Source organism: Aphelocoma coerulescens, chromosome 3, assembly GCF_041296385.1.
Source record: "Aphelocoma coerulescens isolate FSJ_1873_10779 chromosome 3, UR_Acoe_1.0, whole genome shotgun sequence".
In the NCBI taxonomy this organism is placed as follows: domain Eukaryota; kingdom Metazoa; phylum Chordata; class Aves; order Passeriformes; family Corvidae; genus Aphelocoma; species Aphelocoma coerulescens.
The window spans coordinates 90,118,743-90,142,482 of NC_091016.1; the positions used below are offsets into that span (position 1 = coordinate 90,118,743).

Below are 23,740 nucleotides of genomic sequence, written 5' to 3' on the forward strand. Positions count from 1 at the left end.
ACTTGTTTACACACAAGAACATTTTGCAAGTATTTACATCTTTGAAAACTGAAATACATGACTTGACCTATTAAGTTCTTAAACAATACAAGATATGTTTAGGCAAACAAACATATGTAGCTGGGTTAGAGGAGCTATGTCTCTGCAGTTAAATCTGCTGCAGATGATGCATTTATACTGAGTTTTGAGAAGAGGTTTGAAGCCAAGCAGTAAGAAAACTCACAAAAATTCCATTTCTAAACACCATTAAATTCCAAGTACTCCTTTTGAAGCATTACTCTGGTCAGAACACTTTCTATTCTGTTTCTAGTGGACCAATGAGTTCATTTTCTGAGAAAAGATGAAATTTTTTAAACAGATTATATATTGCCCTTTCCCCTGAGGCAAAATATGTCTGTTATTCTTAAAAAGGAAAAAAAAAAGAAAGGAAGGACAGCTTTAAAACAGCTGCTTTTGAAGATTGCAGAACGTTTTTGCATTTGCCTTTGGCTTTGCTTTAAGGCAGAGGCAGAGCAAAAATCTGAATCAGACTTGCTGCCACAGTGTCTCTGAAGTGGTGTGGGAGCTCTGCAGTGGGGACTGACAGGCTATTTTTCTAGGAAAAGCAGCATGAAGGACTTTAAATACAGAAGGGAGATAAGATGAAAAATGTAGAACCACCATCAGGAAAGAAGAGAAGCAGGAACCAAACACTTAAATAGCTTTACAGGATTCATACATGCTTCAGAGGGATATTAACAATGCAATTCAAAGGTTTTGTAAGTTACGTTGGAATTATCTCATGGTCATTTTATTAAGTACCTTTCATCTAGGCATCATCACCAATATCCATATACAAAATGCTTCCTTTTTCTCCCCAAAGTAGCAGTTAGGTACCCAAAGAAAAGCCACTAAGATTTAAGGTGGCAGAAGAACAGCGTAGGCTAGCCTACAGGGAATAGCAGCATCTTCTTTTTCTAAAACCACATCTGCATTATTTTGAAACTTCTGAAACTTTTGAGATTTCTTTCCTCAAAGGGGTTGTTGAGCACTGGAACAAACTGCCCAGGGAAGCAGTGGAGTCACCATCCCTACGGGCTTTATAACACCATGTAGATGTGGCATGGGGAGAGGTGGCTTAGAAGGGAACTTGGCAGTGGTGAGTTAATGGTTGGACTTCATGATCCTAAAGGTCTTTGTCCAATCTAAATGATCTATGAAACATAGTTTTAAATGCCATAAAGGCAACCTTCATTTCTCAATTGCAGAGGAGATGGATTTCACATAGATTTTCCCTTCCTTCATGCAGCATTTCTGTTTTCAAGCACAGCAAAGGGAAAAATAAAAATAATAGCTCAAACATTACTGAAGGCAGCTCACTCATGCAGAAATCAGCTCTGAAAGCCCCGTTTAGTACAAGTCCCACCACATGTTAACAAGAACAATATTGAGCTTAGGTCTAACCATCAGATAGCTTAACATCATTGAGGTGCCTTGGCAGGAAGTAGATGCCACATTCAGAGACAGATTTCCCAGATTTCCTAACTTTTGGAAAAGGAAAGTCCACACCTCCAGCCTTCATACTTAGAGTTTTGTACTTCCTGTGAAAGAAGGCCTTTTCTGCACCTGAAATGTTTTACTGGAGATGTGCATTGCAGCCCTTGGAGCTATGCTCATTTAGAGCAGGGTTCATTTCAGTCTTCTCTGGGAACTATTTTCAGCAGCAACCTGCTAGTTTTAAACAGTCTCTGTTTTAAGTATAATCCTGTTACCTTAAACACTAGCAAGTCATGCAAGAATTACATTTGAAAACAAGACATTTAGCTATAAGTGGTATGTAATAAGGGCACAGGAGATAAAAACAAAGGATGTTTCCTGCACTCTTACTACACAATTTGTATTCTTTAAATGGTCAACCCATTCACTCTTTTTCCTGTTTGTAAGGTCAAGAAGGGATGAATTAATCAGTATTTAAGTGGCTGAAGGATGTATCAGCAGGTCTCTAAACTCTAACACACCTGTGTTGTATACAAAGCATGTTAATTTTAAGAAAACCCAGTGAGGCACAGTCTCTAGAATCCACTCTTTTAATTTCAGTTAAGAACTTCCTGCAGAGCATACTCAAAATCTAGCAAAGGGTTTGAACCTGGTACGTCTGCATCCTATATGCTTGCTCTAAAACCATTCAGTCATTAATTACCATCTTTTGAAGAAAGCTGAAATACAATTTTAAGTACTCTCAAAGGTTCAGAACTTTATTCCACCTCTAAAAATAAAGGTTGAAACTACACCTATTCAAATCCTTACCAAATCTTTCACTGGGAGAACAGCTGAGGTTGCAACTCTATCCCAGCTGAGTACAAAAAGAAGATGGAGCAAGCACAGCTTAGCTACATTTTTGGAGTTGGTCCTCTCAACAACTCAAAGCCTGCTAGCACTTCACTGGCCAATGAGTAAAGAAATGACCATGTATAAAGCCAAAAAGCACAGGAAGGTTCAACCTACAGGCAACACATAACACCAGCTTAACATACCACCACCATTTGCATGTAGTAACTTTATTGGAAAAAGAAAAATAGGTTTTTTCTTATAGTCTGTGATTTAGCTACTGAATCCTGTACTTACTAAATTGGAAATTCACATCAGCAATTAACAGGGGGGGGAAAAAAAAAAAAAGAGTCAAATCACAGCTTGTGCTGTGTGTAGATGACTAATTCCATGTCATCATGGGGCAGCTGCTGAGGTGGCACTCTGGAGTATAATTACAGGCACCGATTTGCCTTTACTCAGCAGCAGGTGGTGATAGCATTTTATAAACACTGCAACCAAACAATTTAATTTGCAAGGTATTCCCTCTGGAAGCTTTGTAAATTGGGTTTAACATGCACAGAAAAGCAGTTAGGAATCAGAAATTGAAGTTAATCCCAAGCAGATATTTATTGTGCTGCTCAGCTTCAGGCATCCTGATTGGGAGTAGCAGAAACTACAGAACTTCCACAGGGGCTGTTTATTCCTTTCTTCAGTCTTCTTTGAGATTTACACTTTTCTTGGCCAAGGAATTTTCATACACCTCCCAATGCCAGGCTCTAGCCTTCACAGTCCTTGTAAATTACTATCCTTCAGAAGCTGGTCATAAGCAGTCATTTTAAAATGAAGAACAAAACAAGAAACAAACAAACAAAAAAATCAAATAATGCTGGGCAAAAGTTTTAGACCACAGAAGGCATCATAATAAAGCATTCAGTGTCTTACTTCTTGTCTAAACTGAGTTCTACCAGTACAGCCAGTCTTACATCCAGTAAAAAGCACACATCTGAAACACCTTCTGTCAAAAGAGCGGGAGGCCAAGAAAGGCTTCAAGCTGGACAATAACGGGAATGTTTACCTTAAAGACCTTTTCAGTCAAGGATCCGATGGGAAGATTGCATAACCAATTTGCTTTCTAAAATGATTGGTGGCTCTGAAATGAGGAGATCCTCCTCACCTAATGAAGGGTTCTGCTCAGTGTTCACAAAGTTAGGAATGTTAAATTTTGTAAGACAATGTAGGTCTTCCTCAAACACTCCACAGCTTCTGGGAGCCTCCTGGAAGTGGGTGTTACTCTCTGGACCTGGACCTTTCTGACTGTCTTTTGCTTTGTTCATATGGTCCACTTCATTAATATGGAAATGGAAAAGTGACTGGGATTCTTCAGCCATTTGATGAGAAAAATCTCTCTCAGACTCCAAAGGTCTCCCAAAATCCGCCACAAAGCTGTTCATGCGGAATCTTTTTTCAGAAGGTTCTGCATTGCTATGGAGGGAAAAGAAAAATACAGTAAAAAAATACAGTAAAAGTGGAACTATTTGAGTTCTTATCAACAAGCTTTTTTTCAGCAACCATTATGATCAGGAGAAAAGGAAACCCTACAGTTTATCTACCACAGACCTGTAAGCCAGCACTATTTATTATTTTCTGCTGAACAATTTTAAGTCTTCATTTGTCATGATAATTTTCCATGGAAATAAGTTAATGCCATCACTCTTAAATGGCACTTCTAGTAATCAATATACTTCAATAATCACCTCACTGAACGGGTTTAGAAATACTCTTGATTTAAAGTAGTATCAAGTAGTAACAATTTTTTTAAATGGCTTACAAGAACAGTTTGAGAAAAGTCCTTGGTAGACAAAATGTTCCTGAGGCACAGCCAGCTCTGCTCTTGCTAAAGGCATTGAGTGCTTGGTTGTCCAGACATCAAACCATCTTTTCCACTGACTTCAATCAATGACATTCAGATTTCCAAATTAGGAGACTTGGAACTAAAGACTGCTTTAAAGACTGGCAGTCTTAACAGTCCAGGCAGCCCAGGAAGGATAGTTTAACATATTTTTTGGCAGTTTTCTCTGTAAATCTTATCTCAAACCAGCACCAATCTGCATGGACTTGTGCAAGAGCCATTTGGAGCTGAGAAAAGATTCATTCTTTGTCAGGCTGAATTTATATGCTGTAATCACAAAATGCAGGTTATTTGCATCTGAATGGCAGTGGAGGTATTCAGAGAATGAGCAATGAAAATCTAAAAATGTTCCTAGAATATGGATTTTGTTAGGAATTAATAAACCATACTGTTTACATCTGAAGATGTAGTAAATGACAGAGTCAGATAATTGGACACCTAAAGGTCCACCCAGCACTTAAGAGTTTTTCAGTGTAATTGTATTTCCTCAAGCCAGCAGTAGGAGATTAAGTGCCCATAAGGTTTTGAAAGCCTCAGATGACACCTTCAGAAATCTACCCACTAAAACTTTCAAGTTCACAGGATACCTACCATTAGTCTTTTGGGCACAGTTAATCTTAAAGATCCCTTCTTCTCAAAAGCTAATTTACTTCCATTACATGAAGGGAGCATTCTGTCCTAACAACATCACTTCCACTAGCCTAGAAATCAAAGCAGTTCTCTAGTTTGTCAAGACTGTATTGGCTCATTCTGCATTTCAAAGTGAACCAGGTAGAAGAATAACATTTAAATTGATGTAAGACTGACAGGTAACTAACTACTAATCTACTGTATACACAGCAGGGGGCAAACAGCCTGGAATAATTCTGAACTGAGATTTATGTATTTATAATGCAGTGAAAAGCACCACTTTTTAGTTTCATATATAGTTTGGCAAATCTGTCCCAAGAGTTTCTAGGTAGCGTTATGTCACAGACAGTGGATGTGGCAAATAAGCACAGAAAGAAGGACAAGCACTGTAAGCCCAGGAAGAAGTTGATGCCTTTTCCTGGTCTTAAAATCAAGAGTCATACACGGTTAGAAGGGGAAAAGGGATTTTACCTTGGTATTTATTTTAAGGATCCCTAGGTGCACACGTCCAGGTCATATGCACTGAAATGCACCCCGCCGAGTCTGTTTGTGTGAGTTCCCCCCCCCAACATTGGGTATAACATTATAGGTTTTACTAATTAGCATATCTATCAAAGATTCCCCAGTGAGAGGCTCAAGTGAGCCCCCCTCCCCAAGGAACCTTCCCCTGGATGGTTCTATCTTGGTTTACAGAATGTGTTCTGGAGAGGACCTTGGGGTCTGGGGCACACTGATCTCTGGCTACGAAGCTTCTAAAATGTTTAGTCTCTTGGCTTGACAAACAAGTCCAAGAATGTAGGCAAAAAGCACTAGGAATACAGAAGCTGTAAAAAGGTATAACAGGGGTATAAAAGAAAAGGCAAAAATCTTCATGGCATCAAAGCAACTGTGGAAGAAAGCTTAAAATGCGTCCTCTAGAGGAGTAAAATTACTGCCTAGGTGTGGCAAGTGCTTCATAATCCAGTGAGCTGTGAAGGAGCAAAGGCTGATCATGCAGAGGGGCACACAAGACTGGCAGTGGCAACCTAATCTTAATGGACAAATAGAAGATGCAAATAAATTTTACAGTGACCCGGAATGCTGAGGATATATGATGAAGCATAATCCTACGTTCATGAGCAGGGAACACACAATCTAATATACAGTGATAATTTTGGATTGTGAAATTCACAAACACCATCTTTGTATTTTGGAGAGGAATTTTATTATGTTTTCTTAAAACTAGACTATAAACTTGCATAGTCTTGCTCATTACAATACACAGGAATACCTCAGCAGGTATCTTTTCAGAACACTCAAAAAAAGTAGCCTCAAAGATCCCAGTTTTACTTAACCAAGGTCAACTGACTTCTAAAAAAAAAAAAAAGAACATCAGTTATTTAATGTTTACTGCTTTAAGATCTCATCAGCCAATATTTTGTACAGATAGGTTGCATGAACTCTTGCATTTGTTGCACAAATGAGCTCTTAAGGACATTTTCAAATGCAGAAGCAAATATAGCATGCTTTCCTCTCCTGAGTGATGAATGAGAGCGTTTTTTTGGACAGAAATTCAGAGATTGCCAACAATTTTTTTTTTGGTTGCACAGGCTAATATATATGCAACCAAACAAAAGAGAAATGCAGCAGACATAATTTCTGTAGCTGATTAAATTTCTGCCTGTCCCCATCCATATCCTGACCCTTCTGGTCTGAGAATGTACCTAACTCTGAACATCTTGTGTAATTTTGAAAAGTACATCCTATCATGCCCCTTTATACTGAGCCAAGAAAAGCATACTACTAGAAAAAAATCAGACTATTCTACTTTGTATCCATCCATCTGAGCCCTGTTACACTTAATCTCTCACATTAATGGTACTTTAAAGAACAGCCAAATAGCCTTACTGAAGTTGGAGACTTCAGAGACTTCATCCATCAATCAAGCTGGCTTTCTCCCAAGACCTAGGAATCCCATTAACATCTATTTCTAAAGGAGGTCTCAAAGCAGCCTACTAATGAAACACCGAGTCATGAAGAGTCCAGTCAGGTATAAAAATAGATGATGCAGGCAAACTAAAACCAGTCTGCTCTGGTTTTACAGGAAGCTATTGTCCAGTTTTTATATACATGTAAAAAAATAAGAGGACACAACTGTATTCACTGCACTTAGTGTATCCCTGGAGGATCCATGTTCAGTACCATGCACATTTCATTACCAAATGGCAAAAAAATAGTGCTCAGATTTGTTAAAGGTGCCAACTCAGCACGCATAGCAAGTGGGCAAGCACTCAGGCACACGGCTCCCAAAGCTGCAAAGAGGTTTATAGCAAATACAGAAAGGAATAATTGGTCTCTTTCCAGCACCTAAAGAAAAACTACATTAGGTTTAGGACAGAAGGGACTTCTGGAGGTCTCAAGCCTAATGATGAAGGCAAGGGCAACTCTGCATTCTGAAGTGGATGTAGAAGTTGACCAAAGGTGGACATTTCACAAACTCTCTAGGACAATGTTCTGAGAAAATTGGTGAAAAAGGCAGAAAAAAGTGGGAGATATCAAGCAGGCCTCTGCTACCTGAAAGGAAATTTTTACAAGCGTAAAAATTTTGGACAAATAGCCATATTAAATTCTCTCTATATATGTAATATTTACTTCATCACTTTTTCCCCTTTCAAATTATCCACATGGGATCCAGCCTCATGCTCAGCTAATAAATTAGGTCTTTGTGAAAAAGAGGCAGCACACCAACAATTACAAGGATTTTAAATCTGTTTGGGGGAAATGTCTGGCTACTTCATAACAGTCTGTAGGGGAAGCAAAACTACAAGTAAGTCAGTTCTGGTAAGCTGGATTCTTTTGCCACTATTTGCTTCTCACAGAAGCAAAACTCTAGGATCACAGAAGAGGCTCAAGACATACATCTGGCCCTGTCTCTAGATATGTGCTGTTACAAGGAGTTTCAGAGCCACTTTACATGCGATTAAATAGCAAAGGGACTCCAGGAGGCAGAGATAGGCTGCTTTAGGAAGCGATAAGCACCAGCAATTGCCTTTTACAATCAGCTTCTCATCACTGCTACCTGCCTGCAAGCAATCTCACTCCAGAGAGGCTTTTTATTTCCACTTTATGGCACAGAAGCCTGAGAGGAGATGTGGGTTCAAACTTTCTCAGAGGAAGGGACACCGACAGCCTGTGTCCCATGCAAATGGAGATAGATCATTAAGGCAAGGCATGGTCTGCACATATTTATCAGCCAGAAAGAATAAAAAATAGAGGACTTTCAAGGGACCCTGGCTTTAGAGAAATGTGCTGATCTGTACTTCAGCATCTATTGCAATTTCTCAGCAGAAACTAAGACACTCTGAGACCTCGGGAGTTAAGGGAAAATTTTGCAAATACTACCCGTATCTGTCTTTTGGAGTTGAACACACAAACATTTGGAAACCAGCCAGGTTTCAGCTTCCTTAATTCAACAGCTGCACTGCATTTTATTTGTATATACTCTATTGATATTCACATTTTCACTCCATGAAAACTTGAGCCTACCTAGAACCATCCCACCTGTTGCCAAAACAGTAATCTAAAGGCACCTGTTTGGCAGCCTACCCAAAACATCCTTTTAGAATGAAAAAGCTAAAATTACTTGAAATTAAGACAGACTGCAGTGTTTCATAAGAACAGACCAGACTAAGATGAGGCTGAGCCAGTACAATGTCAGCACTGTCACTGCTTTTTTGGGGGCTGCATAGTAGGCTGCATTTCTTATTCCCGTTTTCAGACTCACTCTTGATGTGGTGCTCCTGTCTTCGTCAGCAGGGTCAGGACAAAAAACATGAAGATGACAAAAACTGCAAGACCAACCCAAAATCCAATCACAATGGAATCTGGTGAAAAAAAAAAAAGAGAAAACAAAATGATCAATACTTTACTTGCACTTGCAAAAAGTTGCCTTCCACACGCAGCATGAGTGCAAACCCAAAACAATTTGCAGCTTGTTTCTGGGTGACAAAGAGAAAGGATAATCAAATTTATCTTCATGTATTTTTAAACAGAAAGCTGCCATTGAAAATCTCATTTTAAGACCGAATTTTACTGATATCTAGACAAACCAGACAGTAGATAAAAGAGGGAAGACAATTCTCTTGGCTAGTAAAATAAGAGGAGATCCCTATGTGATGCCAGGCCCATTTCCAAGCATTGCTTGGGAAAAAACTTCAGTGCTAGAACTAGGAAGAGAGGATTATTTGATTTTCTGCAAAATCCTGTCTCTGTAGAACTGGACTCCTGCTATTTTAAGTTATTTCTGCCCCAGACCATTAAGTTTCTGGATTTAAATGGATTTCTCTGATGCAATATGTTTAGGAAGACCTTTTAGTGGCAAGACAGAGCATTCTGCAAGAAACAGGACCACAGATAAAACTATTTGCTGCTTCACTAAATATCAATAACCAACAGATACAAGATGTTTTTGAATAATTTTCAATTTGGGTTTCCAACTTAAGTACAGACAGCCACAATACAATGTCAGAGGAGCGCAACAGATTTGGGCAAAAAAGTCAACCAACCAGTTAATCAATAGAAAAACACCAGTGCAATAACCAAATATAGCAGTCATTGGGAAGAGCATGGGTTTCTACCTGTGTGCATAAACTGTACCTACTGTTTCCAGGAACTTGATTTAGAAGGGTTCAAGTGGGACAAACATATTTCCAGACAACAATCAACTGATTAGCATGGACCAAAGTTACAGAGCACCAACACACAATATCACCTGGTCCAGGACCCGTCAGCACACAGGTATTTTTTCACATCATTTCAGTTAGTTATTCTTTGCTTATGCAAGTATTCAAAACTTTCACTATAGAAGTTCAAAAACATTACATACAAACGTGCAAGAGGGAAGGCTTGGTCAGGACAGGAGTCCTTTCTACCCTTAACCTCTCACACAGCCACTACCAAACCTCAGAAATCCTCACTGGCTGTAATGTCTGACCCAGTGCAGCAGGCACAGCACAGAACTGCTGAATTTCCTACAGGGCTAACTAAAGACACTGAAAAAAAAAAAGGAATCAGCTATCCTGCCTGGTGCTTGACCCCAGCTGTTAATCATGCTCCCACTGTGAAATATCTGAATATCTTTCCATGCTGAAAGGCAGATGTGGAAACTGGTAATCAGCTCAAACCATTCTCTCTTTCCCTGCAAAGTCAAAATGCCTGCTGCAACTTGAGATTTTCTCCCTGTGAAAATACTTTATCACAATGAAGTCCCTCCATAATCCCTTTCTCAGGTAAGCTACAGAGGTTAAGTTTCCAGTCTCCCACTGCAATATTTATTCCATCTCTCCTGTGCCATATCCTCCTCTCTCAACACCCTGTGTAAAATAACTGGAATGTGGTTTGAGCATAGGTCTCTGTGATGGAGGGGGAGGAGTTTTTAATACTCCTTTCTGCTTAAAGCATTCTGCCACGAGTTTATTTCTGTAATTCCATATATTATGTGCCCTAAATTACTTTCAGAATCATTCTGTAAGCACGGCCTGTATTCAGTGGTTCAAGATACACCTTATGGTTGACCTTCCTAATACGCAATAGCTCATCCTGCTGGACTTCGTAGTACCTGCAGCTTTCATCCAAAAAGAAATAATCCCTTTAAAAAACTTACCACTTAGCCATTTATAGCTACTAGTACCTTCCAATTAGTCAGACGTGCTTGGATGATATGCAGCTGCATTAATAACCAGAATGTAAAATGCATTTAATATGACTAAAATAGACACACATAGATTATATCAATCAAGCTGAAAAACTTAACTAAAAGGAAACAAAAGAAAAAGAAAAAAAGAAAATCAAGGCTCTGATAAACTACTACTCCCCACAAAAATCACACCTGCTAGCACTGTGTTCTGAGTAACAAGCCTGTTTTGTGGTTGGTTTGGTGTTCCTGCTCCCAACAGAATTCTTAAGTTTACTGAGCCTAATGCTACATCTTCCTTGTTTTATTGTGCCTCCTGACACACTTCCAGCCCTCCGCTGTAAAAATTCCAACTCTCTGCTGTATAAATTACATTATTTGAATTTGTTTAAAATTCAAGCAGGTGACCTGAGTTCTCTTCAATATTTCTTTTAGATCTCACTCACTTAAGTGGAAATTATTCAAACCTACTAAATTCTAAATATTTGTTTGAAATTAACAGTACATAACATAAATTTTGTTCAAAAAATACAGTATGAGGGACATTTATACTGCCCAAAGTTACAAATAGATAGTCATGGGATACTTTTACATTTTCAAGTTGCGGTTTCAGCCTTCCTTTTCTTCATAAACACAGACTCATACTATCCTGGCAGCAGTTTTAACTCCTCTTATCATTCCTACCTATTTTGCCTCTCACTAACATTACTGAGGCTTCCCCCTTTTCAAAGGCACAAAAAGTGATTTTGTTCTTATCTCTGCCACTTACAAGTATCTTCTGGCTATCTTCGTCTATTTACTTTCTGAAGCTTTAATGTACAAAATATCTGGTCCCTTCTTTTCCAGATTTTCTGATTTCTAGTTCCTGCCTTCACGTTTCCTCCAGCAGAACATATTTTTTGCTTTTTTTTTTTCCTTTTTTGCAGGCATATATTTGAAACATCACTGTGGCATCTTTTTTTTTTTTTTAAGAAAACTATTTTTGTGTGGTAGATTATTTTGTCAATCCTTTTTCTCATGAGTCACTTCGAATAAATTTTTCTCTGCTTTCAGAAAACAGGCTTCTGAATTCCTTTATATTTAAATCAAATCACCTAAACTGGAGTCCATTCCCTGTTGAGCTCTCCAACATAAGTTACAGGCATTCATTGACACCTCTTCTTTGCAAGTATTCAAGGTCTTGCTCCTCATGTAACCCTTGTTTAATCTCCTCTCCTTCTCCCCAGTTTAGGATTTCAGAGAAGTTCATATCTGACCACATTGCCTCCACATTTCACAACAATCTCATCTCAGCTGGCAATAGCTGGAACAAGAACACACCATGTCAAGAAATATCATCCCAGACACAACACAGACTGTTCCTTTAGTAGATTAAACTCTGCCCTCTGGGCAATGCATGTAATAACAATGAATTAAACAGAGACAATTCTAATCTATCAGTTAAAACAAAGAAACAAACAAAAACTAAGGAAAATCCACCACAACCAGAAGGGACTTCCTAGATCACTGATTCAAGTACTACTAATGACAATTTTCTTCAAGTTCCATCTGAAAAGCACTTGTTACTTCTGTCCCATTCTCTAAGAGCTGTCCAGGACCTTCTGCTCTATGAACAGCACAGCCAGACAGGGAAGTTCAGCTGCCATGCTCAGCATGGCAGTCACTTTGATGGAAATCCAAGATCTGATTTGCAGCTGTGCCTTCTGCAATCCAGAGGCAGCTGTCGTTTATACCTTTTGTCCCATCCTGCTGTTTGAGACGCCGAGCTGAAAAGAAGGTGTGTACATAACATTTCAGCTGATCACTGCAACCAGTAATCCTTGCTATCAGGTTTGACCTCTGATTAGGTGGAAGAATGGAAGATAAATCAAAAACATGATAAAAGCTAACCCACATTTTTCAAGTACCTATAATTTGTAAAAGTACAGACAGCAATCAGCAGACTTTTTTGGGGGGAAAAAAATAAAAAGCAAATTCTACTCTATTTTTTTTCAGAAGTGTTAATAACTTCAGCAAGTTTGTTCTGTCCCTTGCAGAGCCTTCCCAAAAGCTGCTGTGTAGAGGCAAGGGAGACTCAGCCTTTCTGGGCTGCTGTTTGCCAGTGCAGGCACTACTTTTTCCCAATCTGAACGCTCATCGTGACAAATGAGACAGAAAGTACGTAATCCAACCTGGACCAGTGCTCCAGCACTGGATGGAGACCCTTCCCAAAAGCTTTGAAGACTGGGAATCAAATCCTTTCACTGTGTATCTAGCTCAGAAACAAAGAAAAAGGATGGGGTTTTTTTCTCTTCAGCAGTGCTTGCAAGACCCATCAGGCAATTGAGTTGGTTTCTGTTTTTTCTCCCCTCTTTTATTGTTTTTGCCTCACAATCATCTCCTCTAAAAGGAAAGATCATCAAATCCGTTGTCTAGTTTTTAGAAAAATGTTGGTCCAGTTGTATTAGCTTGTCCTAGTTACATTTTCTCCCAATTCCAATCCATATTTTTCATCTCTCTGGTCCTTATCCTTCATTTGTTGCTTCTACTGTAAAACAGCTCCAGTATTAACAGAATGCTGAATTTAGCACACTCCTCCTACGAAGAAAGTACCAATGGCAAGTTTGTTCAGAAGGAGGAAATTCTTCTCTTATTTTCAAACCTAAAATTTATTTTCTATCAGCAGAACTGAACACAAGTAACAGGTAAAGCTCCTCACCACTGCCTTTTTACCATTAACAGAAACAAATACAAACAAATAGAAACAAAAACAAAGAAACACTGATTGTACAAAGTAGTCACGAGAAGCAGCAGTATATCTGAACTTGTTGTTGATAATGTTTCCTGACAGTCAATTCCTCAGTATTGACAAAGTTCTACCACAGCCAATAAATCCATGGTTCTCTCATGCACAAGAAGAACAGCCAACAAAAGGATACAGAATAATAAACAATAATGAAGAGCTAATAAATAGAGAGATACTGCTAATTGCAGAGAATCCTAGGAATTAGGAGAGAGATATTTTTTGTACAATATTCAGTCTCAAGTGAAGACTAGGAACACGTAGACAGGAAGCTCAGCTGCAATGAAGCATGTCTCTACTGAACTTACACTTATGAGCCTTCAGCCCTTCAAATGACACTGGTCCATACTCATAGTACTCGTAGTCCCAGGTGTAATCCGAGTTAGACAAGGCCTGGTGGGAGGTTCTGTTAGAGATCAGCCTCAGGGCAGACATCTTGCACCTCAGCAAATACAGACCTGTGGATATGAAATGCATTAATGGAGACTACACCTAGCACGGCCTTTGGGCTTTTATTCTTTCTCATCTATTGGATCACTTCCTCATCACTGTTCCCCAGAGCAGCCACTGCCTCATCAGACAAGGCTATCACATCCCCTCCCATTCCTTCCCCTAATTATAGACTCAAGACACTGGGGCCCAGTGAAAGGCAACCAAGATGTTTAGGGAGCTGAAGCACAGGAGGCACAAGAGCCTAAGGGTTTGTTCAGCCCGGAGAAGAGACAGCTCCAGGGAGACCTTAAAGCTGCCTACACTTAGAGGGTGCAGAGATGATGCTGGAGGTGCACAGGAGGAGGACAAGAAGCAATGGACAAAAATTGGGAAACAGGAAATTCAAATTAGATACAAGGAAAAGTTTACCTGATCTAGTTGAACATGCTTTGAGTAGGAGGTTGGACCAGATGACCACCAGGGGTCCCTTCCAACCTAAATTTCTCTATGCTGATAAACGGGCTCAATGTGCCACTACAGAAGGAAAATAAAACAGGAGTGATTTCGCTCAAAGATTAACAAAAACTGCAAAGCAACACTGAGCATCATGAAATTACCTTGATAGATATCTCTGTCATTACCACCATTCTGTACCAGAGCTTTGCATCTTGCAGAGTAATTTTTTCAGAATATAAGACAGTTTTATGCACACCAAAAGAAAGCACATCTCTGCACAAAACGTCTGCTGCAGTAGCTGGAGTCAGGAAATCCAAATTGTAACATATTACAAAATAGTTTTCGTGAAGGTAAGCTGAGCTTTGGGTAATTTTGCATTCAATTAAAATCCAGCAGGACTGAATAAGGCGTCAAGTGCTAGAAGGGCCATAGGCAAAAAACAAAAATCAGGCACAAAATAAGAAACACTTTCACTCAGGGAATATGAACAGCATTTCAAATTTGTGAAATAGTTCTTTCTGAAACTATTTTAACATTAACAAATGCTGGCAGTAATGCCTCAAAGCAATTTTAAATAAATAGTAGACCTGAAAAAGTAAACTTCACTCTTAGTTGCAATGTTCAGAATTTTAAACATATATCAAAAAACTTAACTGGCAAGTTACAAATCTTTTAAAATAAAATGGATCTATTTTTCAACCCAAATCCATTTAGCTTTCACAATGAACAACTTGACAGCAGCAAAGGTGAGGGGGTGGACTGGGGAGAGAAGTGACCAACCCCATTCTTGGGTCAGGATAAGAAGCTTCACCACATTACCCTCACCCTCCCTTGGCCATTCAGAAAGCCTCCAGCATGAATAAATAGCCTGAAGCACAGTGGAGAAAGAAAAAAAACATGACCATAATGGACAACCCAGTTCATGGCTGAGGATGTTTCCCATCTTGTACTTCCAGCCCTTTAAGAACGGACAGAGAGAAAGAGGTAAGTCTAACTAAAAGTGCCTGTGTTGGCAGTAAAGTTCCCCCTTGGCTTTTCCATTTCCTCAAATTAAGGAGAGAATGTCTAATTAAGCTTTAGAAAGAAGTTTTCATATTTTTAATCAACTAAAGCCACTGCTGCCTCCTCTGGGAGAAAGAAGTGGCACAGAGAAAACTGTAGGATCCCTGTCCTAGTTTGCTCCCATCTCAGCTCTGTCAGCTGTTTATTACAAGACTTGGGGTTTCAGTTTGTGACTGTGCTCCAGGAGACTACATGGTGCTACACAGGGTTCCTGCCATCCTTTTCCCCCCTTTTCCTCAATGGTTTTTTGATAACATGTCTCTTGACAACATTTATTAGTCCTGCTTAAAGGTTGTTTTTCTCTTTTATAGCTTTCCAGAGAAGCCTTTCATTTAAATAGTCCACATATGACATCACTAATGCCCACTATAATCTCCCTCCATTTAGTATTGCAAAAAGAGCTGAAATCCACTTGCAGAAAACTTCAGAATGGGGTATAGGAGCAATCTGAAAAATGTTGTTTCTTCCATGTCAAGGGTTTCTTCCCACCCTCAAAGCAGATGGGATTCATTGGGCCGCATGCAGAGCTCTCTCCCAGTCTAGTCATTAGTGTCCATTTATGATTTATGGAGAGGATAGCCCCTTCCAGGACACAAAGGATCTGTCCCAGTTTAGTATTAGGTTAGGATAGAAGCTCCAGCCTTTCACCACTGACTGCATGCATGTGGAGACTTGCTTTCACTGTAGACAAACCACTATCAGAGGGAGAGGTGCTAATGAAAAGATGAGTCATCAGCTCTCAGGCTAATCTGTGCTTTGAGGGACATAGAAAATATGCCTCTAAAACAACCAGTAGGGCTAAGCATAAGCACTGCTCCAAACCAACTTTCAGCTCACTTGTAAGCTTTTTCTGTCCAAATACCTCCAAAAACTCAGCCTCAAACATGCAAAAACCTTTTTTTTCTACTTAAAAAGCCAGTCCAGCATGGTGATACAAGGACCAGCACAGTGAAAGTAGTGACTATTTAGACCTTGCATCTCCTAAGGAAGAGCAAAGCAGGTTGAGCTGGCATGGTAGCAGCCTGTCAGGTGCATTTGCCTGGCCACAGCACATCATGCAGGGATTAAGGTAAGAGGTAAGCACTTCTAAGAAGGAATTCCTCCAGGAAATGCTCTCAAACACTCTTTCTGTCAGACATGGAGAGCCATGATTCATCCCACAGCTCCAAAGCTTCACAGGGAGCTCCTCTAACTGACTTTGCTGAGGGTTTTTAAGGAAGGTACAGGAACCTTTTGAGGCAAACATGAAAGCCCCTCTATTGATTTTGATGTGTATGGATGCAGACAGGCTTTCCTCACTCCAGCTCTCTTCTTCCAGGAGTTCCAAGTAAGTCAGGAACAAAAAGCTTCGCTTTGATTATTGAAGAAAGGACTGTGTTCAGTGCTGGCAACCAGAAATTTAGGCAGGTTGGTATCCTGGAAACTAAAAAGGGCAAGTGCTCAGGGCCTTCTTCTGGAGCACTGGGTTGCTCCCTGCAGATAAATGTAACCAGATGTTCCCCTTGAAGACCCAACTGCAACTCCTGGAGTTGAATTATACCTTCATGAGAACTTGTTTGTAACCTATGTGAAAGTCTGTAAGGTCTCAGCTGGCCTGACAGCTGCCAGTGGCACCTGACCAAGCTAGTTTGGCTGTTGGGATATGTTTGCATAAAATCCATGCCCTTGAGTGGCAGCAGCAGGACATCAAACGCTGTGCAGCTGGGCTATTTTCTCCAATCTGGACATCACTGATACATTGCACGAGGCTCTCAGCCACTTACCTTTCAAAATGAGTCACTGTAAAAGCAAAACTGAACGCACACCACATCTGCAACACAACTTCATGGCTTATACCACCACTGGGGCCACAAAGGCATATCTGGTTTTGTGTATGTCTGAAACTGTCCTTGTAACCAGCAACAACTACCTCCGAAGCTGACCTGCATGCACAAAGAGAAAACCATGTGGATTGTTCATGCACTATTTGTTTCTGGAGCAATATGGCAGACACAAGGAGCTTGGTGAATTTTCGGTCAAGAACTACATCTGTTTTCCACATACTCCTATTCTGCTTAGTGCCACAGAATCTAAGTGCTCAGTGGTCTTCTAAAAGAATAAATGATGAATCCAGTGTCGTCTTACAAACTCTGAAGATCCCAAGAGCCAGACAGGTGAAAAGAGAAGGAACATTTCAAACTGTGAGACGTCCCAGCCTAAGAAAGCTTAGCACTACACCCTGGTACATCAGCTCCATCAGCTGGGCAGTACCATCAACCCAGAAGTTGTTGGCTATGAGAAGTTAACAACTCAGGCTGTTCCCACATCTTCTAAGGCCCCATACCAGCACCAATATTTTCCATGAGGAAAGAGGGAGCCAGCCACCCCCACATTCCTTTTTACTCCATCCCAAAGACTAGGAGGTGAAGTCAGAGAAAAAAACAAATGAAAAAAACAAGCATAAACTTATTTACTCTGCTGCACTGCATCAGCTGAAAAGCAATATGGACCCCATCTTTCTGCAATCCTGCCACATGGCTTTGAACAAGCTGTGCCACTCCCAAGCACAGACAGGAAAGCAGTCTGCAGGAAATACTTCACCTAATGGTTCTTGCTTCTTTCTAATTCTCAATATCCTAGATGGGAAGGGTTTGAGTTCAAATTTGTGGTCTTTTCAGGGGAATACCCAATCCCACCTGCAATAAAAGAGAGGAAAGGGAAAGGGAAAGGGAAAGGGAAAGGGAAAGGGAAAGGGAAAGGGAAAGGGAAAGGGAAAGGGAAAGGGAAAGGGAAAGGGAAAGGGAAAGGGAAAGGGAAAGGGAAAGGGAAAGGGAAAGGGAAAGGGAAAGGGAAAGGGAAAGGGAAAGGGAAAGGGAAAGGGAAAGAAGAAAGATAGCTGAAAACTGATTTTAAAATTAAAAATCAATCATAAATGCCAACTCTGATACCTAAGTTTTTCCTTGGAGAGAAAAGAAAGTCCAATGTTAATCATGGTCATGTTTGTTACTGATGTTCATAAACAGCATTGTCTGAGCTGTTGCACTAAAGTAACAAGAATAACATTGGATTCATCACAAAAGGAATTTATAACAAAAGAAAGGAAAAAAGCTGGTTTAGTCACTGCTTAAGCTGTGAACTAAGGATGAGAGGTTACAGTTACAGACATCTTTGCCTCATGCCACCATATTACACATCATATAATATACATTTTATTATCCTTATAACTGTGCAATGCAAAGTAGACTCCAAAAACAAACTACTTATACACCCCATACCATATATGTAATTTGCATACTAATTGTATAGCTACTGTTTGTACCTAGATAAAAAGCAATGACACTATGACTTGAAAGTAAAACTTTAAAAAGGCAAAAAAGGTTTGCCAACTATTTTCCTACTGGCAATAACAATATAAGCAGACAATAATGCCCACTTAGTCCAACTCAGTAGGTGCCACCTGGAAGCTAGGGCAGAAACCAATATGAAATCACACCATACATTGACAACAGTATAGTTCTAAAAACAAAGCAAATCCTACATGAGTGCACTCACTAGCCTTGTCTGAGAAGACAGATGAGTTATACCTAACACGGTATCACATTCCTGTTTCTCTTAAAAAGTTTCAGGCCTGCACTGACAGTAAATGGACATGGACCAGTTAGTAGGGAGCTACTGGGACTTGCTCCCAAAACACACTGAAGCTTAGCTTAACTCCAGTACCAAAAGCTTTAGATATTACAGCCAGAACATACAGTCTGAAGAGACAGCATTATCTAAAAGTAATAAAGATTAGCTATAATTTCGTTTATTTCCTGCATCTAGGGCAGGATTACCCAATCAGTACTGAACCCATTTTCCTAAAAGCCAATCTCCTCTTAGATGTGCAGGTATGGTAGCTGCAAACCCAAGTTTCCTCAAGACCAACCAGACTAGAAGAAGCCCTATAAGTGAGCATTAAAGTACTGAGACTTTTCAGTTCTACAATGTTATAAATGCTGACATCAATGCTATGTATACATATATTCAACAGTTCCCCAAAGAAAGGCTGCTTTTCCCTCACCTGTTTATAATATTGCCTATTTTAACCTTTCTCACTACAAATTTTTAACCTCTCGGGCTCATTTGTTCTAGAAAACCCTGAAGTGAAAGAGCCCTGGCATATCTACTAATGAGGTAAGATTAAACTGTAAAGCAAGTTTTATTAAATGTTTTTCTTTATTAGCTTTATTCTCACAGAAATCTCAGTGTTGAGATGAGGATGTTCTGAATTCCCTTCTAGCCCTGAAGTCTGTCATTCTGGCACCTTATTCTGAGCAGAGAGAAAGGAAAGCTTCCTTCCTCCACTCTTACTGGTCAGCACACTGCAGGGCAACTGGAATGCCTCCATCAGAATGGCTCCAAAAGAGCTGCTTTTAAAACACCTTCTATTTGTGCTACCATGTAAGAACATATTAAAAAAGAAAAAAAAAAAAAAAAGAAGCAGCTTCCACAGAAGGGACAGCACAAACATTGCCATTTTTTTGTAACTAAAAGATGGCAACTCAATTTGAAAGCAAAAAAAACCTCACTGAGAAATTATGTCAATGCATATGGTTACCAGACTAGACTGACTCAAATTGGCTGGTCTGCAAGCCATGAGGACACACTGGAAGCCCAGTGTTCAGTGCAGCCAGAAAACCCAACCAAATCCAAGAACAGAGGCACCCAGGAGTGTTTCAAATAACCACACCTAAACCAACCATTTGTAAGAAGGGCAAGGCTGAAAGAGAGAACTACTCTTGTGTAATTGTTCCTGGGAAACTCAGCACTGATTTGCAGCTGAAATTACCTGGGCTCCCTTTGTGTCAGTGACCCGGCCCGGAGATGCCCCGTGCCCCACAGTGGGGCTGCTGCTGCTGCTGCACAGGTGGCCTCACCAACCTGCAATGTGCCAGGCTCCAGGTTTAAATGCAGGTGCTTGTGGGGTTGCACAGCTGAGAAAATGGATGAGTGTGTTCAGGCCTTGTTTCATAGCTCTGTGTCAGCTTTGCATCAGTGAAAAAGTTACCACAGAGCTGAGGCTGACAAGAAGAGTGGAAGCCAAAGACAATTTCCTCTCTCCCATTACAAAATAATTCTCTAATCTTCACACAGTGTTCATCTGGTCTGAAGCACGCTTCCCATAGCGCCTCTTCAGTTCTCAGTGGTTCTCCCTGCAGAAATGGTTCTGTTCCCAGCCCCTGCTGAAGCCAGAGCAAGATAAACCAGCTGGCAGGGATGAAAGAAACCCAAGCAAAATAGGTATGATAGAGCATTTATCAGAGCTACTCCCACACTTTGGTATCTCACAACTGGGGTTTGACAATGCTACAGTGGAAAAATCTTCAGCTTGTGCTCTCACCCACACAGGGTCTGTAAGCCATAATCTCTTAGATGCAAAATAATACGTGAGCTTTTCAATTTGAATCACGTATTACATTTCCTCAGGAGCTAATAAAATAAAATTATAGAGATTTTCTTTAAAATTTCCACACTTATACGAAAAATACATTCTCAACTTCTGTAGTTGTCCTACAACACAGTGCAGAAATATTGCTTTAATCGGTTCAGTGACAATTTTAAGCACTCACTGAAATGGAGCTGTTCATTCAGAGTCAAACTGGTCTGAGATTGTTTCAAACAAGAACTTTGGGATTTTTTTCCCCTGTCTTCAAATCTAAGTCTTCCCTCCAGCACTGTCGAGGAAGCAAACAATTTATTGTGGTGCCTCAAATACAAATTTCTCCTCAGGTAAATCAGACAGCAGTACACAACTCACAGGCACACATCTGAATTTTCCCATTCTTATCCCTGCCATGTGTCTGTGTAACACCAGGCTATAAATAAGTAACTAGATGCCAAGAAAACATCACTAAACCTGTACAAGCACAGCCCATTGCAGTGAGTACACAGAATAAAGCCTTAATTTATTTGTAATAAGATTTGCAGTATAATTTTGCCAGTAATAGCTGCTATTACAGGTTCACAGACTTTAAATTTGATTTAAATTGCTGAACAAGCTGCAAGAGTATCATCTGTGCTTCCCTCTAAACCTTTTCCATCACAAAGTCTACATGGACAACCAGGGAAAGAGTAGGCAGTAAATTACTTTGTCCAGCTCTTAATATTGTGAGGTTCTTTTTCCTTAAAAAAAAAATAAAATTACTTGCAATAGCTTGATTTATTTTATACAAATTTGGTTGTGATTGATACACCCAGAACATCTCATTATTTTTTACAAGAATGGAGCCAGGCTGTCCTCAGTCAGTGGAGACCTGCCATTCCCCTGGCATCTTTCCAGGCATTTACTCCTGTGGTCAAAATTGTCTTGACTCTCTGACTGAGAATCTGAATAGAAAACCACAAATGGAGAAGGAAAACAACCAGAATTGGAGACTATTACCTGATTATCTCTAAGTAGAAACCAAAACATCTGTTAGTTTCCACAGCAATTACATACATCTGCACCCCTTTGTACACAGCCTCCAGGAAGCTCAAATGAGAGGAACAAACCAAAATAGAGAGACACTCCAAGACAGAGCAGTGGGCTGGGAAACACACCTGGAAATAGAAGCACCTCAGTGCTCTCTCCAACAAAGTCCAACCAGCCCAGCTGAGGCAGTTTGAGGCAGCACTGCCACTGCTGTCCCATCTCTCTATGAGCTATGCGTGTCACAGGAGAAATACCAAACCAGTGCTGTGTCTATGCCTCCAGTCACTGTCCAGCTTTATGTGCCAAACAAGGCTATACGACAGGATGAAAAGGCAAATGTCAGGGAACAGTGACTGCTCAGAGAGAAGTTTTGCAAGCTTATCATTGAGGTGATCATTTCCAGCAAAAAAAAAGAATGGCAGACAGCTCAGGAGAGGGACCTGAACTTACACACCAGTCACTGTCAACAGAGGCTGAGGCCAGAGGAAGAGACCACTGAGATGACAACTGTTTAAACTAGAGACTGTTAAGGGAGAAGGAAGGGAGGGAGAGCGCAGGGGGAAAGTATGAGTCAACAGGAGACTAGGGAAGAGCACATGGAGAAAGGGAAGAAGGCAAGACAGAACAGGAGAAGTAATCTAAGGCTGCATGAAGGAGAGATGTTCATCCCTTCAGTCTGAAAGCACAAAGGAAGAGAGATGTTACCTGGCGGTGAGAAAAAAAGGCAAAAAAACCCGACAACAAACACACAACAAACTTGTCGTGGTTTTCTTTTTTTCCCCGCACATTTTTTTGAAACATTTTAGGTTCAATTGTTAAGTTCATTCAAATGCTCAGCAGTCAGTGCTTTTTAGCTGTTTTGCTTTTGAATGCAGAAGGAATCGCTCCGTTACAAAGTCAGAAAGGAGACATAAGCTTTTCTACAGCTGGCATTCCCCACGTCACCCAAACAACAATGCCACTTCATGCATTTTTTTTTTAATTATTATTATTATTTAAAATAAAAGAAAAATTGGCGGAGCGCTTCGGATCTTAATGCTTGCGGGAGCCGCCTGGTCTCTGTTCCGAGCAGCCTCGGCCACCTGTTAACCGCAGGCTGAACTGCAGGCACTCGGGTGTCCCCGCGCCGCCCAGCCGGGAGCACCCACCCCCGGGAAGGGACGGGCAGGGACACGGCGGGGCAGGGACACGGCGGGGCAGGGACACGGCGGGGCAGGGACACGGCGGGGCAGGGCAGGGCCGTCCCTTTCTCTCCTCCGCTCGCTCACCCCCCGCCCGCTGCGCCGGCCCCTTACCGCGCCGGGCACGTCCGCCCGGCCAGATCCCGAAGAGCCGCTTCGTCCCGGCCGAAAGGCGCAGCCCTCCCGGAACGCCCTGGCCCCGGCGAGCCGAGCCGAGCCGAGCCGAGCCAGCGCTGCGGGCGGGACGGAGCGGGCGGAACGCTGCGGGCTCGCTCCCCGGCAGAGCCAATGAATGAGGAGCGGGCGCGCTGCCCCGGCCCGCGGGCGGCATGGATCGGCCGCGTGACGCTCCCGCTCCAATGGGCAGCGCGGGCGGGAGCGGCCCTGCGGGCGGCCGCAGGTGCGAGCAGGGCGCGGGGCCGGGTCTGGCTCGGGTCTGGCCGTGGCCGTCCAGGGGCGGGGAGCGGCGAGCGCCAGGCAGAGCATCAGCTGGGGGCAACCCCCCGCTTGTCGCTTGCCGGGCGGGAGCTCACACATCCCAAGGGGAAACATCGATTTGGAGGGAGAGGGATGGCCTGTCCCCACTTGTAGGCTGAAAGGCGAGCGCACTTGCACGGGGGAAGTCACTGTGAGTGGGACCTGGTGGGGAGCAGTGAAGGTTGTTAGAGGTGCTGTCTCAGCCGCCAGGAGGTGAAGGGCAGTGCCCTAAATCTACAGGGATTTGGTGCAGGTCTCTTGAACCATATCACAGGATGGGTCAGGTTAGAAAGGACCACAATGAATGATGGGATCCAGTATCCCTGTTAAAGCTGGGTCACCCCAGAGCACATTGCACAGGATTGCATCCAGGTGGTGCTTGAATATCTCCAGTGAGGGAGATTCCACAACATCTCTGGGT

General features: G+C 41.4%; 1 protein-coding gene across 8 annotated transcripts; it reads right to left on the reverse strand.

Annotated features, from left to right (window-relative positions):
• Window positions 1-1,303: 1,303 nt before the first annotated feature.
• MRAP2 (melanocortin 2 receptor accessory protein 2) lies at window positions 1,304-23,091 on the reverse strand. Of its 8 annotated transcripts, none has more exons than XM_069011230.1 (7): window positions 22,957-23,091; window positions 16,995-17,153; window positions 14,143-14,247; window positions 13,590-13,739; window positions 8,592-8,691; window positions 3,365-3,771; window positions 1,304-3,105 (listed from the first exon to the last, which is right to left on the reverse strand). In XM_069011230.1, the coding sequence occupies exons 4-6, from the start codon at window positions 13,714-13,716 to the stop codon at window positions 3,378-3,380; spliced, it is 621 nt and encodes a 206-aa protein (XP_068867331.1). In that variant the 5' UTR covers window positions 13,717-13,739; window positions 14,143-14,247; window positions 16,995-17,153; window positions 22,957-23,091; the 3' UTR covers window positions 1,304-3,105; window positions 3,365-3,377. The 8 variants fall into 8 exon arrangements, with proteins under 8 accessions (XP_068867331.1, XP_068867327.1, XP_068867326.1 ...); XM_069011226.1 differs by adding an exon at window positions 14,331-14,467 and having other exon boundaries at window positions 1,304-3,771; XM_069011225.1 differs by adding an exon at window positions 14,331-14,586 and having other exon boundaries at window positions 1,304-3,771.
• Window positions 23,092-23,740: the final 649 nt, after the last annotated feature.